At 40.0% G+C, this 18,446-nt stretch overlaps 1 protein-coding gene across 3 annotated transcripts in view; it reads right to left on the bottom strand.

The window, feature by feature from the left end:
* GRHL2 (grainyhead like transcription factor 2) overlaps positions 1-18,446 on the bottom strand; it is a 67,408-nt gene that overhangs the window by 41,652 nt on the left and 7,310 nt on the right. For 2 of the 3 annotated variants that reach the window (XM_074885748.1, XM_074885757.1), the window contains exons 1-5: positions 12,393-12,659; positions 9,322-9,389; positions 7,360-7,744; positions 3,832-3,884; positions 147-300 (exon numbers count right to left, since the gene is read on the bottom strand). In XM_074885748.1, the coding sequence (XP_074741849.1) occupies positions 147-300; positions 3,832-3,884; positions 7,360-7,744; positions 9,322-9,389; positions 12,393-12,659 (927 nt within the window). Of the gene's footprint in view, positions 1-146; positions 301-3,831; positions 3,885-7,359; positions 7,745-9,321; positions 9,390-12,392; positions 12,660-18,446 lie in introns of those variants that run through there. The other variant, XM_074885766.1, reaches the window with a different exon arrangement.

The raw sequence follows: 18,446 nt of genomic DNA, 5'->3' as shown, positions 1-18,446 counted from the left end.
CAATATTACCCTCCCACCTTTACATTGGGCATAAGCATAAGCTTGCTCTGTCCCCTCCCACGAGAAAAAAGACAATTAAAACACAACCAACCATAACTACATTTATATGTAGAGCTTTCCCATCTAGGAGGGAAATTGGACTATACCCTGACTTTGCTGATGGGATGCCGGAAACATTTGTTGTCACCCGTCTCACTCAGCGTGATGGCGTAGAACTGTCCTTTGTTCAGGTAGGTCATGGGTCCCTCCCCTTGCTTTTGACGCAGAGATTTGGTAGCTTCTAGAGTGTACTGAAAAGTGCTGCTGAAAAGACAGGGAGAGAAACACCAACAAAATCCATATCACTCTCTCCTTTTCTCTTTGTCCCCTTTTATTACGTATTTCATGCATTGTATAAGCAAGGCATAAGGCACTAATAATAAAATTCCAGGAAAAGGTCACACAGGTATTTAAAAATGCAATTCTCTTTTTTCAAGTTCATCAGATTTGACAATCAAGCATAAAACTATCTGGACTGTAATTCTCTTGGATCAAAGACTACATCTTTACTTTATCTGAAAAGAACTATCATGAAGTACAAGACTACATACCCCACAGTGACAGTGTCAAATACCAGGAGGGAATTCAGTATGATTTGCAGGAAATCAGCTACCTCCACAGACATTTAAACTTAGAAGTGTCACAGAAAGGGAAACTTAATTTAAAAAAAAAAACAAACAAACAAAACAAAAATAACCAACCAAACAAAACAGCACCACCAAAGCAATTGAACAAAAAAAAAAACAGAATAAAACTTGTTGCAAAAGATACACATGGAGAATGAAAAGTCCAACTGCTACTTTCAGCACAGAGCAGAGAAGGAATACAACCAGAAGAGATGGTAGGTTCATTTGTTTAAAGACAACATGCAATCAGGGCTTTTACAAGCCTTCTTTTCAAGATTAATCAGACAGAACAAAGTACCTACATTTAGTTGTATCTGCAATCAAGTAACCTCCCTTTAGAAAAAGAAAAAAATTAAAGAAAAAGAAAGTTTGCTCTTGTGTTGGAAGTCAGATATTAGAAAAGACCCTCCTTCACAGGAGAACTTCCCACCTTTAAAGCAGTTCTCAAACCATGAAAAGCTAAAGCTCCATTAACTAGTGAACTTTTAGCTGAACACAATTCTCACAAAGCCTCTTCCAGCCTCCTCCTCCAATAACGGGCTTGAACAATAATCCAATAAAATGCCTGCAGCTCCTCACATTCTCTTAAATGAAAAATAATGTTAACCTTACAGAATACATCTTCTCTTCAAACTGCATTTGGTCACCACAGGAAGCTTAATGCAAGCAGTCACTTGCAGAATGTCCTCACAAATTGGAGATATTGGGAAACACTTTCACAAAGGTCCTAATTCAGCAAAGTATTTAAGCAGTGCTGGAGTAGAACCAGAAGGATGAATATGTTGGTACAAAACAAGTGTATCCTTAACTTTCTAGTTCAAGCAAATACTTTGGATCATCATAACACTGACATAGCAATATGGAAATAAGGGGAAGACAAAAATACTTTTAACTATCCGGGGGGGAGGGGGGGGGGGGGGCAGGAGGGGAATCAATAAAATGCATGAACAGTAATAACATTTAAATCCACACTTGAAGAGAAGGTAGAAGAAAACAAAAAATAACCAGGTCCACTGTCTTTCCATTCAAATGAAGAAGTTTCAGACACTTTAGTGTCAATTATTTAGTTTAGTATCAATCATTCAATCAAGCGAAGACAATTTCTAAGTGTTTCTTAGCTTATAAATGGAAATCCAGTCATTTTTCTAGTTGCTTAAAAGTTACAGATCAAAGTAAAACTAAGGTAAGAAGCAAACACTATACCTATCCAACTCACTAAAGGCAGTACCAGCACTTCCCAACAATGCAGTTGCTGCCGACACAAAGGCGCTCACACACGGTGGGAAGGCAGCACGAAGGGGACTGTGGTCCCCTCCACTGCCACCCACTGCGGTGTGTGCTGCCGCAGTCCCTCTGTCCTGTGTGCAAGGGGAACAGAGGCTCTGTTGACACTGGCAAGTGGTACATCCCCATCCAAGTGGGCTGGAAGAGCAGAACTACTGGTGCTGTGGACCCAGCATCCATCCTGCTGCAAACACTTGTCCTACGGATTGACCCCGGTGGGGGCACACCCTCCAATTTAGTGTCACACGAAGAGACTGCAAGTTGCATGCTGCAAGACTGCTGTATGACGCATATCAAAGCACGCCCAGTGCCCTGGGAGATGCACCTCAATATCTCCCACCAGAGAGAAGGCCTAATGAGGATGTGTGCTGAGAAGGGTTTAGGATGAACCAAAGTCAGACACACAGCGTCTTAACAGAGCTGCCTGCAGTCTGCCACGGTCTGGTCTTCTGTTTCCTGGCATTCTGTATGTTTCAGAAAGATGTCAAAAAAATGTTAATCCCAGACACACTGCACCGGGCCAATTTTGCGGTACCACTTGGGAATTTTCTTCTTGTTCCCAGCTGGCAATCAAAGTGTGCCCTATACCAGGAGGATTACTATTACCCTTAAAACTTGCTGCAGTCACTCAAATAATTATAATACTATTCTGAATCTCACCATGAGTCTTAACTAAAAAGCCACATGTAGTCATTAAGGGATCTTCTATCAGGCTTCCAATTACTTTTATATTCACCACTTCTTTTTTTCAATCTGAAGTTTTCATTTCCGAGCACCTATCACTTCTAAGTAACTCCCAGGAAAGATGTATTACCCTTTTCTTAAAGCGTATTTGAAGGTTTTGTTCTAATGTGGACCTGGGCCATAGCATGAAAGACTTAATGTCTGAGAACCAATGCTTCAGGATTCAATTTTATAAATATCCACTGTAGTAAGTGAGCAGTCTTTCTGTTTCATATGTACTGCCTATATAATGACTCAGTTCTGAGCTCACTGCAGTTAATGATTGTTTTAATATTCCTTAGAAAAAAGACCAAGCTGTAAGGAACCTCCACTACATCAGCAGTCATATGCCTACTCCAGGAAAAATATGTAGGCATGTTCCTGTTTCTAAAGTGAGAGTAATCTCTCAGATATAAACAGAACTATTCACAAGCATGAAATGAAGCATCAGCTTATAAACTTCACTGATCACAGTCTCTATTATTTAAAGTGACTCTGCAGCATTTGCCCATTCTACACATGCATTTTTCTTTGCTTAGGGAGGACACTATTCCTTTCAAACTTCAATTTTTGAAACTTTTTAAAAAACTTTTTGGAATTCTTAGGGTTTTTTACATGATTTGTAATAGATACTTTGTTTATTTTATTTTATAGGTAAACATGACGTACCACAAGCAGCAGTGTAAAAAGATAGAGGGTTTCCCAGAAAACCTACTAGGAGTAACTAGAAAAAACAGGAGGGAATAATAAAGATGTGAATTCCATAAGGGTGGTGGAGCCAGTTCAACCATCCTGGACATCTAACTTGTGCACCCTGCCACCCTGAAAGGTGGGAAGATTTTCCATGACCTGGCTATAAAAGTCGTGCCATGTTACCTGGGGGGACCTCTCTTAACAGTTTTGATCTCACATATTTCCGGAGGGCCTCAGAGGAGTTACTAACTTTAAACAATGCTGAAGGAAGATAACAGAGGAAGACATAAACTGGTCAGATATGAAAGCTAACATGTGCAGAAGGGGAAAGTGATGCTGGGCAGCATTCAAGGGAGCCCTGCAGGTGCCCCAGGGTGATGAAAGGTAGAGTAGGGAGTGGAGTCAGCCTCTCCTCAATACATTCCTACATGATGCCAGTCAACACATTTCAAAGCTTATGCCATACCTTGTTTGTTCATAAATATATTCTTCAGCCCCCACGGACACACTGCGATACTTCTGAAAAATAAAAACAACAATTACATATAGTTTGATACAATCAAAATGCAAATACCAACAAAAGTATAGTTATGCTTATGTAAGGACCCCTCAGAAGAAACCATCAACCATTTAAAACCCAAAATGCCTAAAAACTGGAGTGGACCCTACATGGACTTTACACTAGAATTGACAGAGATAATTCATTTATGTCAAGGTTTTAGAGTTTTTCATAACCTAACTGCTACAGGAATGTAGCTGAAAAACATCTTCTGCCTTATTAAACTCCTTGCCTACACATAAATATATTCTAAAACAAGCCTGTAAAAATGTACCCCATGTCAAAGATAAGTAGAATTTTCAAATGAAATCCTGGTTTTCCTAGAGACTTCACTTTTTGTTTTGTTTTGCTTTATTTAAAAATATGTGTCTGGTCAGCTGTCCTTAAGGCCTACAAAGGAAAGTTGAGAAAAATTTAGATTGCTATACTGTCTATTTTAATCAGGAGTGGTGACACAGGCTAAGAAAGTATTTTACCTTCAGTATAAGATTCTGTTTGAGCAAAACACACACTTTACCAGATGAAAGGAGACCTTACAGCCACTCTTTAAACACATGAAAACACATCTATCAAAAAAAAAATTACATCAAGAGGTGGAATTCTAAAAAATGAAATCTTTTTGCACAGATTAAGCAAGGATTTGTACTCCATGTTCCTGAGCAAATGAGCCCATCCATACTATCCTATGTAAGGCTTGCTGCTTCTCCTTGGCTTGCCTTTTGCCTGAAGCATGTTTTTGCTGATGTCTCTCTGGTTCACTGATGGATCAATACATTTCATCTCCAAGATTTCTTGTGTGATCACCAGTTAGCAGTTAAAAGCTGTTTTGTTTCCAGAAGTGTCAAGTCAGGCAATTTTGAAAACAGTTTTTAATTTTACCTTATGCACAACTGTGCCAGAACAAATATCCGGTCAGATACTAGTTAAGTGCAAAGGCATTATGTACTGGTTAGGAATATTTCCGGAAGATCAAAAGTCAAGGATCCATGAGCAATAGAATAGATAAGCTAAATACTCTAAGAAATCTAACATCTGAGGGGTATTACAATAAAGAGGGTCCCATATTAACATGCTAGTCACATTCTATATGAGGGCTAGAGGTTGATACTGTCAAAAGCTTTCAATTTACTTACCTAGCCTCTAAAATTTTGTCTATACTATAAAGGACTAATAAATTAATCAACAGCTAAATAAGAATATGAAATAGATGAGAAAGATATATTTATACAGTTGTTAAAATTGTATCCAAATAACATAGCAAGTGATTGAACAAAGTGTCCACTAGCATAGGGATCTATAAAAACTCAGCGCTCCTTCAGTGTCACAGAAATAAGTCACTCAATAAATGTTTTGAAACAATTTCTAAATACATATTCATAATGTGTTTAAAAATTGAGCAGGTATCAAGAGCAAATCTACTGCAGCCAAACCCAGCCATTCTCACCAAGTGGATAGGAAAACTAGTAAGAACAACTACTGTACTTCTACTTTAAACACTCATTTAGCACAAATTTCTCTTTTGGTATGTTTTGACATTTTACCTTATGCTTTACCCCCACCTGCTTCATACAGCTGTCCCTGCACAACAGCACATGGCTGGAGCAGCAGTCAGAACACTGCAGGGGTGAAACACATCCTGGGATTTGGGTAGTTGAGAAAAAATGAAGGGGCAGGCTAAGCACTGAGTGAGGCTGCAGTGGGGTGGGAGAGCTCTTCCAGCTCCTGTGCAACACGCATGTGAGCGTCTGGGGCTGGAAGGCCACAAACAGTGGCACACACCTCACCTAACACCTACAGAGGGGGTCTTAGTTAAAGTTAGTTGTTCAGTCTCCCTGTACAGTTAATAGGGGAGTTGAAGATGGAGAAGAGCGAGTGGACCTGGCAAAACATTCCACCCACTTCAGGCAACTGGATTTGAACTGCCTCTTTCTCCACTGACTGCAGAGAAAGCCTAGATGACAACTGTTGTACCCTGTTATTAACCCATCATTTTAAAAAACATGTAACAAAATATTACTATTGTAACAAAAATTACCATAACATGGAGTTTGGGATGCAAGGCCAACGTATAGATGCAAAGTCCCTTTTTACTTCCAAGTTAAGCAACTTTGCACATTTGACAGCACCTTGCACAGTGCAGGCTGACTGACTGCGTAGCGCTCCGCAGCACATCTCAGAACAAACCAGTGTAATGGAATCACTCAGCTACAGCACCCCAGGGAAAGCCATGGGTATGGTACCACTGAACTCCCATAAAAAAAAAAGAAGTCATTTACCAGTAACAATGAAAAATAGCAGAAATTATGTGATTTGATAATGCAGAGCAGTGTTTCTAATCCAAGGTTTGATCTTACTGATTTTTCAATGGCAAACTAGATTTCTTCAAGTTATTCATTTAGTTGACCCAAATGTGTTCTATATCTGAAAATGATTTCACCTCCAGACATCCTGATCTATGATGCCAGTATGGTGATAATTTACTCTTCTATAATACACATACACAGACACACAGTAAATTTCTTATATATTCAGAGTAACTCAGTCTTAACATAGCTTGCCTTGTACTTTTGTTACTTTTACAACTTCATAGAGTTGGAGGAGAAAAATCTGAGGAGAGTTTTACCCCCTAATATCTCTAATTATCTGCAGAGGTACTGTCAGCTTTGAATAATTTTTACCTTTCTACATTTCTGGCTTGTTTGCATTATTCAGCAGCAGGTAAAAGCAGCCAGAGGGTACTCACCATATTAAAGCTGACTGTATAATTACCTTGCCTCAGCTTAACTATAAAATAGTCACAAGGTAGCTCTTTGTCTCTCTTCGCCTCCTCATTCCCCTACATAGACATGCATACCAGTCTTTCCCTGCCTGTTAACTTCTCCATTCCCCTCTAGTCACCTAATCCTACTACTTTTTCTCACTTGTCTATGTTGCAGAGTAGAGCTTAGTGCAACAGCTTCTGAATTAATTACTTGGGTTTACCTAGCAGCAGAGGCTGACGCTGCTCATTTGCACTTTCAGAAGAACGTTAAAAATTTCTCAAAGTGGCTGCTATTTCTTGCTGTTTTGAATAGGTCTGAAGGCAGATCTTGTTAACGGAAAACAAATCTTCTTTCAGAATGGCAACTATCCTCTACTTGACACAATATCCCAGAAGACAAAAGATCAGTATCTATTACTCTCAGAGTTTCCAAGAAACAACTTTAAAACAGTCTTCTGAAATGCCTCATGATGCTCCTCTATAATCAGAGCACAGACTGACAGGAACACGACAAAGAGTTGAGATGAATTTGTTGAAACAAGCATCACTGTCCTTCTAATGGCTCTTGCAAACAGCTCAAATATCCTTATCTTGTTTACAAGGTCAAATTTCCTTATCTTGTTTACAGCTTTTTTATTGAGTTCTTAGATGCTAATTTGAGGTGAAAAACTTACTTCTGTTCCTCCATCTTTGAAGGTGTCACTGTACGTACTGTCTGGAGTACTGCGCTGGTCATCTTTGAGATAATTTGTGTGGGGAGCAATGTTGGACACTTCGTATGGTTCAAAGATAACCCCTCGGTGCTCCTCATTTTCTCCTCTTGCATAGTGTGCTTGCGGGGTCATAAAAACAGGGGTGAACTCCTCTGCTTTAACCACAGTCACTCCAGTCCCTGTGATGGGCGTTGAGCTCCCAGACACATTTGTGTTGTATTCCCTTTTGGATGACTCCAAAGGATCTTGGTTCAAGGAGAGGTTAACCGGCACCGTCTTCAAGACTTGCACGCGGTTCTCTCCCGCACTTAAATTACTCTGAGCTTCCGTGGTATTAAGACAATTTCTGCAAGACAAAACCAAAAAATGTTATGAACTGTCCTGATAGAGTAAATCTTCTTCTAAAATAGATTAATGTTCTTAGATGTCAGGGAAGGAGCTCTTTCAACTCTTGGTAAACCATTGCCATAAAAAGTAGTACTCTAACAAATACTAGGCAAAAGACGTTGTGAAGCAAGCAGAGAGGTCCAGAGCTCTTTAAAAGCTAGGGAAAGATAATACCTATAATACCTAAGATTTGACCTATAATCGGTTTGACTTGTTACAATAAATTCTGGGTATCCAGGGTTGTTTTTGCCTTGTCTTGTAATTTGGATGCAAAATCAATCCACTAGTGCAACAGCCTTTAGGCACAGAATAAGCATAAAGTGTAAGGCGAGATAAGGATTACTCACAGTAGATAATTTGCATGTGAAATAGGCAGAATATCAACAGTAAAATTCATATGCTGATGCATGCTCTTTCAGGCTACAGGCCAGTACTGTTTGTGTAACTCTGGTACCAATGCTCTTCTCAAAGTGCAAGCCCTGGAATCCCATTGTATCAGAGTAGATCAGTAACTAAGCAGCTGCAGGGTAACCTCCAGCAGCATTCCCACGTCTACCCATGGTTGCTGTCTACCCATGGTTGCTGTCGAAAGCAATCTGATTGCTGATAGTAGTTGCACTGATATAAAATTGTTAACTCATAAAACTTTTAGTAGGTGAAACACACTGCTTTGTTTTCAACCCAGCAGATATGTTCTGACATTACAGTTCCTCTCTGTTGGCTTTCCACCAAAGGCCAGTTTTGTCAATCACACTCAATTTAGGAATTTCTCAGGCATTCACAGAAGAAAAACTGTCCCTCAAAAAAAGTTTCATTTTGTTTTGAAACAGTGAATTTATATACTACCTACTTAAACTTTCATCTTACACAGCTAGTAGAGACCATCTAAGGCTGTCCCGAATTAGCTACATTGAAATAAACCTTGTGTAGCTTCTCTTCACTATAATTTTACATGAAGATACCTTCCTATATGTAAAAACTTAGTTCTTTCTACATAAATATACATGCTCTCTTGTTCACAAGTCTTAAAAAAGGCAGGAGTCAGCTTCCTCTGACTCTTCAAGTCACTTTAAGCTTACAGAGGAAGGCTGAAATCTGAGAGGAGCAAGAAAAACATTTTGAGCAGATTATTTTAAGAGAGTTACTTTATTTGCTTCTGGGCAGACCCTAAGTTAGGTACTGTATAAATCAGGTTACTGAGGCCAAACTACTCACTTTTTGCTTTAGAAGAAGAAAATTGAAAGAAAAACAGCCAATAGTCAATTTAATCTGATTTTACTAATCTCAGCAGCACCAAAACAACAAAACACAAATCATGAAACTTTCTGCTATATTGCAAATTGCATGTTTAATACTACTGTTCAATTTTTCTAATTTATTAAAAGTAAAAAGGACTAAAGTTTGTTTCCCAAAACAGTGTTTATTCTTTTATCTTTTGGAAGAAAACCATAAACCCTCAGGCTATCATAGTTCCTTCAGTTCACAACTGATCAACACTGTTAGTAGCCGGGTGTATGATTTTGAATAATACTGTACCTTTTATCTTGGTCTTCTTGATTATCACTCACTTTGTTAACAGACAACAGCCTTTTATCTCTGGGAACCTGAGAACAACACCAGGCATGGGGTCAGGTAAATGCAACTGTCAGGTATTCGCTCTACTGCAACAACTGAAAAATGTAACTGTATCAGCGTTGTCTAGTTTACAGATGCCAGGAGCTATTTTTCTCTGAGAAACTGACTGTAACCGAAAAATAATTTCCAAAGGGAAAAAATGTAGGGATAGTTTTCTTTTCTAGTTCTTGGCCACAGCAGTCTGGAGCAAAGCACTCTTCTATATGTCTTTATCTTTGGAATATCAAGCTAGGTCAAGCTGTCTCAAAAATCAAAGCTTACATTCCCAAACACACACACTTTTCACTAAATAATAAAAGATGAGAAGGAAGACATGATGCTTTGATGAGCTCTGTATGGACTCTTTTAGCTTAGAGGAAAAAGGGTTTTCAATTAAACCACAAGCACCAGCTAAATCCTCCTATTATAGAGCAGTCTGAAGGATGTAGGACTCGTATCCAGGAGAATTTTGTGGATCTTTCAATTTCCCAGCATGGGGACAGGTCAGGGCATGCTGGCATGTCAGCAGAGAACACGGACTTTTGCTTTGCTGGGTGCATCAACAGCCATGAGAAGTAAAAATTCAGTCAAATCTGGCCCCTCAACAGACTCAGAATTGACACCAAGTGACTTAAAAGATTTCTCTTCCCACATACCAGTTTCCCGACACCAGCATAGATATGAAATCATGAAGGGCAAAGTTGCTGCCATGACCGTATCTTTCTTTTGCTGAACCAGCAACTTGGGAGCTAAAACTTCTATCTTTTACAAAAGAAGGTACATCCACTCTATCACAGCAGTTAACTTGGGATTAAAGAGCAAGAATAGACATAAGAATGGGCTAAAGCTACACCTTTTATCTTTAAATACTTTAAAGAACAGAAAGAACTTCAAAGAAAGGAAAATACTGAATTTAGAGGAAAAACAATACTACAGTGCACTACACTAGCCAAGGTTAATATCAGCTATATGTGCAAGACAGCAGCAAAGTCAGAGTGCTAGCCAGAGAGCTGCCTTCAGTAGGGACATCCTCTCCCTACTAAGCATCCTGCTGGTTAAAAAACCTCTTTCATATACTTTAGAAGTCAGATCCAAGCCACAGTTTGCACATGTTGATTCCCCTGTTAAGATCATATATTTATCCCTGAAGGAGGGTCTATGTTTAGATAAATATCACTACAAGAAAAAGGAGAAGGAAAAAAAAAAAAAAACAAACAACCAAAAAACAAAACAAAACCAGTTTAAGTTCAAATACTTCATATTGACTGGAAAAAGTACTTCAAAAAAGTTACCCAGCATGTCAGAACAAATGAGCCAGATGATAAATAAGGGCAATTCAAGAGAGTCTGGTGCACTGGAAGTCCTCCTCTACACTTCCACATTACAGCACAGAGGTTTAAGTCAGGTTTTAAGTTCCTCTTTGAGAGCATCAACAAGAGTTATCCTTTTCTCCCAGTTTAAGACAGAAATAGTTATGATTGAATGCTGGAAATGGCTTTGAGATTAACACAGTTTATTCCAACAGAACCCCAAGCCTTTTGCAACTGCCTGGAACAAGGAACAGACATGTCTCTTAGAACACAGTTTTGAGAAGGAAAAGGGCTGTTCTATAGTTTTATTTTAAAAATCCAGTATGTATGTACTGCTACATACATATTACTAAGACAGAAGCCAACACGCCAGATGCTTGTACACATCCTGAATTTTACAAATCCACATTAACTTCACAGACTCTGCCACTGTATGTCAAGAAGAGAAAAGGCCCTTTCTTCTTTCTCATTGGGAAAAGCTTTTCTCTATTGGCAACAACACACAAAAGCAAGGAACATCTCTTGATATATAATCAGTAAAGAAATTAAAACAATATTTAACCATAAAGTTGGTATATGGCATCTTGCCTGCAACCCCTTCTCCTGAACTCTCCTCTAACGATTTTAACAGAGACTAATAAGAGCAGCCCACTCTCTAAAAGCATTTATACTAATAAATACTAAAAGCAAAGGCTTTAAATTTTAAATTTCCATTCCTGCTACCTTCTTCATGAATTATGAGGGGAGCTGGCATGTTCTACTGGCTTTCACAGAAGATCATCTGTCCAATGCAGACATAGGTGGCTTCAGGAGTACTGAGATAGTTCAAGCAAAATGAACAATTTCATACTTTAGTGCTTGGCAGGCAACACTGATTCCATTTGCAGAGTACATAGGGGTCACCCTGGACTTCAGATTGAAATTTCTGCATTACACAGAGATGTACCCTCTAGAACACTCCTCTGATTTTAGCAGAAATCTCGAATGTAGCTCTACTTAAAACTATGAAATATACAAAAAAGGAAAATGGTAGGCAAAGCCCTGGGCTTAGAACCTGACAAACTGAAACTGTGTGTCAGTGCTTCCCCTGTAAATTGACTTAGATCTCTGTGTGTCCAGCTTCATTTCTGCCCTCCACCCTTTTATTTAGACTGCAAACTGCCAGTGCAAGGGCTAGACCTCACTGTATGTTTGTATACAGCCTACTGCAATCGTTATACAAATAAAAATAACATGGGAAACTGTCAGATGAGAGATACTCCAGTTAAAGAGCAAACTAAAACATGTGTGGAATGAACCAGAAAAGCAGACAAACCTACAGATGGATAAGGCCTCCCCTCTTCCACTTTTTAAAGAATACTGCAAGTATCTGACCACAAATACAAAGGGGGCTAATTCATCCAATGCTCTTGCAAGGGAAGAGAAAGAATACTATGCTCAAAAAGAAAGCATGGTTGCAAATTTAATACAGGAATTCTGATTTTGTTTTTTCTCTCCAGAACTAAACATATCAAAACAGCCTCAGACAGGCTTCCTAACCTAAATTGGAAAGGCTGCTTGATGCAAGTATCTGAGAGAAAACAAGATGAAGTGACTTCTGTCTTTGAAAACTGGTTCTTTTGATGCCTCTTAGAGTGGTCCCCCGCTAGTGCAGCAGGAAGGAATAACCATGGCGTTACCTACTTTATAATAGTCATACAATAGGCCAAGAGCAGCAGCACTGTCCTCATCACCATTTATGCTCATCATAGCCTTGGTAGCTGCTGTTAGGGGATTCTCCAAATACGACTTCCAGGCTTCATCTTCGCTGGTGTAGGCTCGTCTGGCGTTGAATGAAGTATCATTTGGCACTAAGGCCACAAGTCGCTTGTTACTGCATAGACAGGAAGAATAAAATGGTGATCCAGAAGGGATTACTTTATTCACAAGGCATGTTAAAGAACATAACATAGCTCAATGAAAGTGATATGATTACATGAAGCAAGCATCTCTGTATTAAACTTGGTGACATAAACATTTATCAGTATTAGGTATCTTCAGTACTTAACAAAAATATAATTAAATGTGTACAGATCTTGTGATAATAATTCAAATGTATTTTTACTAATATATAGAGCTATCAAAATATTTTAAAACTACTTGGGAAAAAAGGAAATAATAATATAAGAACACTTTGCCCCAGTATTTTTGCTAGATGTACACCTGATTAGGGGAAAATACATTTAACAGAAATCAGTTATAAGAAGAAGACATGAAGGGAAAACAAGAAAAAGTATCCAATACTAAAGTAGTGTTCACCTATATTGAGTATAGTTCAGTATTTAATAACTGGGTACACCTTATAATTGCGCTATTCTCTGCTTTTGGAATGCAATTTGTCCGTAATTTCAGAGAGGTTTTCTGTAACAGGACGCGAGCAATGGGTCCAGTGGATGAAGCAGAAGTCAACATATTTGGTCTCAATTCACACTTTATCACTCACCACATCTAGTTACAGACCCACGGCAATACACACAACACCATTAGTAAGTAGGATTTGCAGCAGAGCAGTTTCCTCCAGCCTGGAAGTGGTACAAACTGTCCTGTTCCTGTGTATATCACGAGAAGCTGCTGCACCACAGCTATGGCTAAAATTTCCAGTATAATGGAAATCTAAATGAAGATAATAGTACCTGTTTTTGTAAAATGTTCAATAAACTTATGGATAAAAGAGCTACACCAAAAAAAAAAAAAAGTTGCATTCCTATTACACAAGATAGTAGGCAAACAGATTAGGCAGGGAAACAGTGGAGAGAGGGGTGTGCTGCCTAGTGCATGTTGCAAGAGCACTGTCAAGAATTGTGGCTCAAGTTACAAGGGTTGCGATGAAACTTTTAACACATTACACCTTAAGAATTTGAAAGCTGCAAAGATGGCGGAATAACTGAATATACTAACTTAACTGGTAAAAGTAGCAGTTATTCCCGGTGACCTTCATAAAACATTTCTCGCTATTTTCTACATAAAAACTGTTCACTATTCATTCTGCTCTCCCCTACCTGCAGCAGTGCCAGCTCCACAGACCTAACCCAACCAACTGCCGCTGTTGCACAGAGAGTGGCATTCGAACACTGTGCAACCAAGCCTGTTATTTGACTTCAGAAATAGGATTTGATAAAAGCACAACCGAACCCACATGGTAAATGCTCTCGTACACCAGGAGCGTGTCTTGCCTGGCCCCCAAGCCACAGTGATCCGCAGACTGGGGCTTTGCCAGGGGCTCTGCCACTGCCTGGACATAACCTGCAAACCATGCTCCAGTGTTTAAGGAAGGGGAGGGGGATGGTGAAGATTATCATCTCTATGGTAGAGAGCACTCTTTACAAGTTCCTTTATTTAATGAAAAACAAAATAATCCATCTAGTACACAGAGCAGTTTTATGAGTTCTGTGGGGGAAGAGAGCATTTCATAGCTTCATATCCCAAAATACAGCCAACAATTACAGTTCAGATTATATTTTCCTTTCATCTAAAATATCTGGATTTTTAGAAGCCTCCTTTCTTTTCTGAGGGCCTTTCTGCCTGGCCTTTTCCTGTTTCTTCTAAAAGTTTTTGTCATTCTTGTTTCCACTTATATATTTATGTTGTTATAGTTTTGCTTCAGCAAGTGAAGCTGAAGCAGAAATTCAGAGCCCAAAGAAAGACAGAGAGAAGTGCTAGGCCCGCTTGCCTTTTCAATACCTTATTGTTAGCGACTCAAATCAGATTTGCAACAGCCCCGCTGTTTGTGCCAGAGGTAGCTGAGGGCCTGTTCCCACTCTGGAGTAGCCAATTCTCCCTGGCTCAGAGGCAATTATTCCAGGCAAGGATTCTCCTTTCCTCAACAAAGCTCCCCTTCAGCTAAACCCGGGCTGTTTCACCGCATGGGCAGCTGCCCATTGCAATGCACAAAACACCACCCGCTCTCTTTCCTGTAGCAATCTTCCCTTACAATCAATAACCGCCTTTTGTTACTCGGAGTGCTCACAGCCATGTGATAGTCATAACTGATTTATGAGCACTACAGGCAGACTGTGAGATGCCCTTTAAAAACACGCATTTTAAGAGCTGGGCTGTGCTTGTCTGCAGAAATGCTGGAGGGGAGGAGTCAATCTCTGCTGCTGCAACTTAGTCAAGACAATCTTAAAGCAATGAAGAAAGTGCTGTCCCTCAGACGTGTTCTTCCCAACACGACTGTGTTGTGGAGAAGCTAAAGTAAAGGGGATAAATGCTCTAGGAACAGCCACTCCATAAGTAAACAGTTGGGATGGCTGGAAAGGCACAGGTGCATAGACCTAGAGCCTCCCCAACACCTCCCCAGACAACATTTTCCCTAAACCCCAGGTTTTCACATTTAAAAACTAAATATCATAAATAATTAATAACATATAAAAAGTAAATATCTCCTCTGGCTTGAGAGATGTTCTGCAGCATAATCAACTGACACACTCATTGTGTTTACACTGCAAACAGACTGAAACAATAGCACTAAGAAAAATAAAAAACTTCCTCATCAACCCCCATCCCTGTAATCAGCTCTGTGGGAGGTTAATGGTCAGACCTAATTATCATGATTTAACATAGTCAATCATTTCAAAGATTATATCCAAAGCAGTCAGCCAAAACAACTGTGCTCGCTTTAAGAAAACTTCTCTGTTAATTAAGGTCGTTTGGATGGGAGGGAGGGTTTCTCTTAAGAAATGAGACTTGTGTGTGCACACGCACTCCCCTTCCTTTTCCATGACTGCTGAACCTCCTGGACAATTTCAGCCAAATGTGACAGAGGGGTAGCAAAGTCCCCTGTAACCAGAGGAGATAAATACTTTATATTTTAACATATGCCAAGAAAACCCAACCTCCCGAGTGAGGCACCCTTCCACGCCAGGGCACCCCCAGCTGTTCCAGCTGTGTAACTGATGACAGCAGGCAGCTGCTTGGAGAAGAGTGACTCTGGTGGCACCTGGACCACGGGGAATACAAAGGGTGACACCCACGAGAAACTATGAGTTTTCACACTGTAGAGAGCTGCTCTCAATGCCCCACCTGTGAGAAAGGCCTCAGTTGGAGCCTGCAGTTAGCAACCCATCTATGAATCTTATCAAAAGCTGCAAACCCATCAGTGACCACATTCATGGAGAACCACTCACTTAAAAAGGACGATGGGCCAAGACTGCAAGTGGAAGAGTCCCATTCAACCTGTCCAGCAATATCAGCAAATAACCCCTGTAGCCCCAGGGACATCTTCTAAAATAGCCTGCAAGGAGCAGAGGACAAGCCCAACCCTGACCGTGCCCATTCCTCACTCGGGCTAGCCCACCGCCCTCTGCCTGGTCGCCAGGCTCTGTGCTAACCGAACACAGCGAGGAGGGACATGCCTCTGCAAGCTGAAAGCACGCCATTATCTTACATGGAGATACAACACAGCTTAACAATTGAGGATACTTGTGCCTAAGATGTACACGATTCCTTTCAAGCTATCTGTTGAGCTCCTAATGAATGTAAAATATTTCAGTTGTTTTATGTTAAACAGTAGTAGGTGGTTATGTATCTTAATTTATAGGCATGTGAGGACAAAAAGTATTTTCTGAGGAATGGTCTAGTTTAGGCTCTAGATTGCCCTGACGAGTGTTTGTGTCAAGACTAAACTTCAGATGGCCTTTATTTTGCAAAATCTTTTTTTTTCCTCCAACTGCTTGGTAGAGATTTTCTTGTTTGCAGCATCTTACATCATTTGTGTGCTTTCCTCATAAGAAAAGATATACATAAGTTCTCCAGTTACGGTGATTTCTGCATCTGATAAAATGATATTTTTGAATTTATTTAAAATGAAGATTATGGAATTTTATAAAACATATACAACCGTAGTGTACAGAGATGTCCAAAACTGGACTCACTTTGTTTCATTTCAGTTACTGCAGTACAACATCAGTTGAAGAGGTACACTGTACTTAATGTCAATAAATTAGATGAATGGAAAGGGCCAGCCTTTCAAGCTCTTCTTCAGATTAGAGATAATGAACCTTCAACAGCCAGCACTTGGGGCTATAAAACCCTACTACAGGCAAATTCTCACCCAAGCAATTTGTGAATTAGCTTACACAGAATCAGAAATGCCCATTAACACATTCATGAACAATGGTGAAAGGCCGCAGCTTCCTGCTAAGAGCTTGCTTTTTATTCAGAAACAAGATGCCAGTCTCTCTCAGCCAATTTTGATGCTCAAGAAGTTTCTGTTGAATTTGCAAAGTTCGTGCAGCCCTCAATCTCTCTGCTAAATTTGCCACTGAACATAAAGCAGACTGGTGCAGGCATGCTGCATCAAGCACTATGCTGCATCCTACTCTCCTCCATCATATGCTCATTACACCCTGATCCAGTTGGTGCTAGTGGGGAAGAAAGTCTCATTCTGCCTACCCCCCAACTGACCCAGGAAATTCACCCCTGAAATCCAAACCAGACTGTTGAAAGTGTCAAGGTGGGCACCCAGCCCAGGCTTTTTTTGTTTGTTTTCGGTTTTTTAATTGATTTTTTGGACATTGCATTTGTTCTTTCAACAAACTTAAAAAAAAAAAAGTAAGAATCTACCTACTCCATGCATATCCCTGCAGACCTCCTTGCCCCCTATTAACACATTAGGACTTCTCCCTCCCTGCAAAGGCTAGGTGCCAGAACACAGCAAGCAACGAGTCTGAGGCAGCAGAACTGGAGGAATCCCCATTCCCAGGTTTCAGCCCAGGCCTGAGCCTGCCTGTCCTTACACCCGTGAGACAACAGCACCAAGCACATCAGTGCACATACTCTGCAAACTGTCCCTTCATGAGAGGATATAGGAGGGTTTGGTCCATACAAATGTTATAAAGCACACAGAAATTTTAGCACCAGTCAAATAACGAAAAGGCAAGACAGACTCATATCATTCCGGCTCCCAGCCCAGCACATCAAGGCCATAGGATATTTATCATAAGGTCCTTTTTAGTTGGATGATAAGATGATGCACAGGGCAACTGTCTCCAATTCAGAAACCCTGGGAGAAACACAAATTCTAAAATGAGATGCTAGCCAAAGGGACCACTTCTATATTGTGTGAAGACATGCACCACACACCATGCTGCATCCTGGGTTTCTGATCCCTTAATTGTCCGGATCCGAGACCTGGATGAAGTACGCCGTGACTCAGAATAATATGGAAAGAACACCTGCCTTGTCTGTTCTCCAGTGCAAAGTAAGAAATGGGGAACTTCAAGAATGCCCACATTTCATTTGGTATGACAAAAGGTACAGGAGCGCAATCTAGCTGCATCCAAGAGCTAGAAAAAGAGCTGAAGCTCCCACTTCAGTTTTGACATAGCTAAGGAGGGCAGAGTGTGATCATTTACAAGTATTCAGTAGCTCTAAAGCCCTTTGTAAATTTATTTTACACTTACACATATGTCAGTTCAGCTTTATAAGGCTACTATAAAACACATTTAGAACAGATGTTAATACAATTTGTCTTACAACTACTGTACACAGATATGAATTCACAGGTACGAACTGAACTACTATGACCATTTAAAAAGCAGCTAAGGACAGATCCCACAGAAGCTGGATAAGTTAACAAACTTTAGATTCCAGATCATAAATTTCTGTCTGTGCTCATTATACAAAGAAGTATAAATCAAAGCTAGCCCTAGTGCTTGAAACCATTTGTTTTAAAGATTCTAATGTTAGTCCAGATGT

Source organism: Strix uralensis, chromosome 1 (assembly GCF_047716275.1).
Source record: "Strix uralensis isolate ZFMK-TIS-50842 chromosome 1, bStrUra1, whole genome shotgun sequence".
NCBI lineage: Eukaryota > Metazoa > Chordata > Aves > Strigiformes > Strigidae > Strix > Strix uralensis.
Note: the sequence above shows the minus strand (reverse complement) of the source record. Positions and strands in the feature narration are given on the sequence as shown.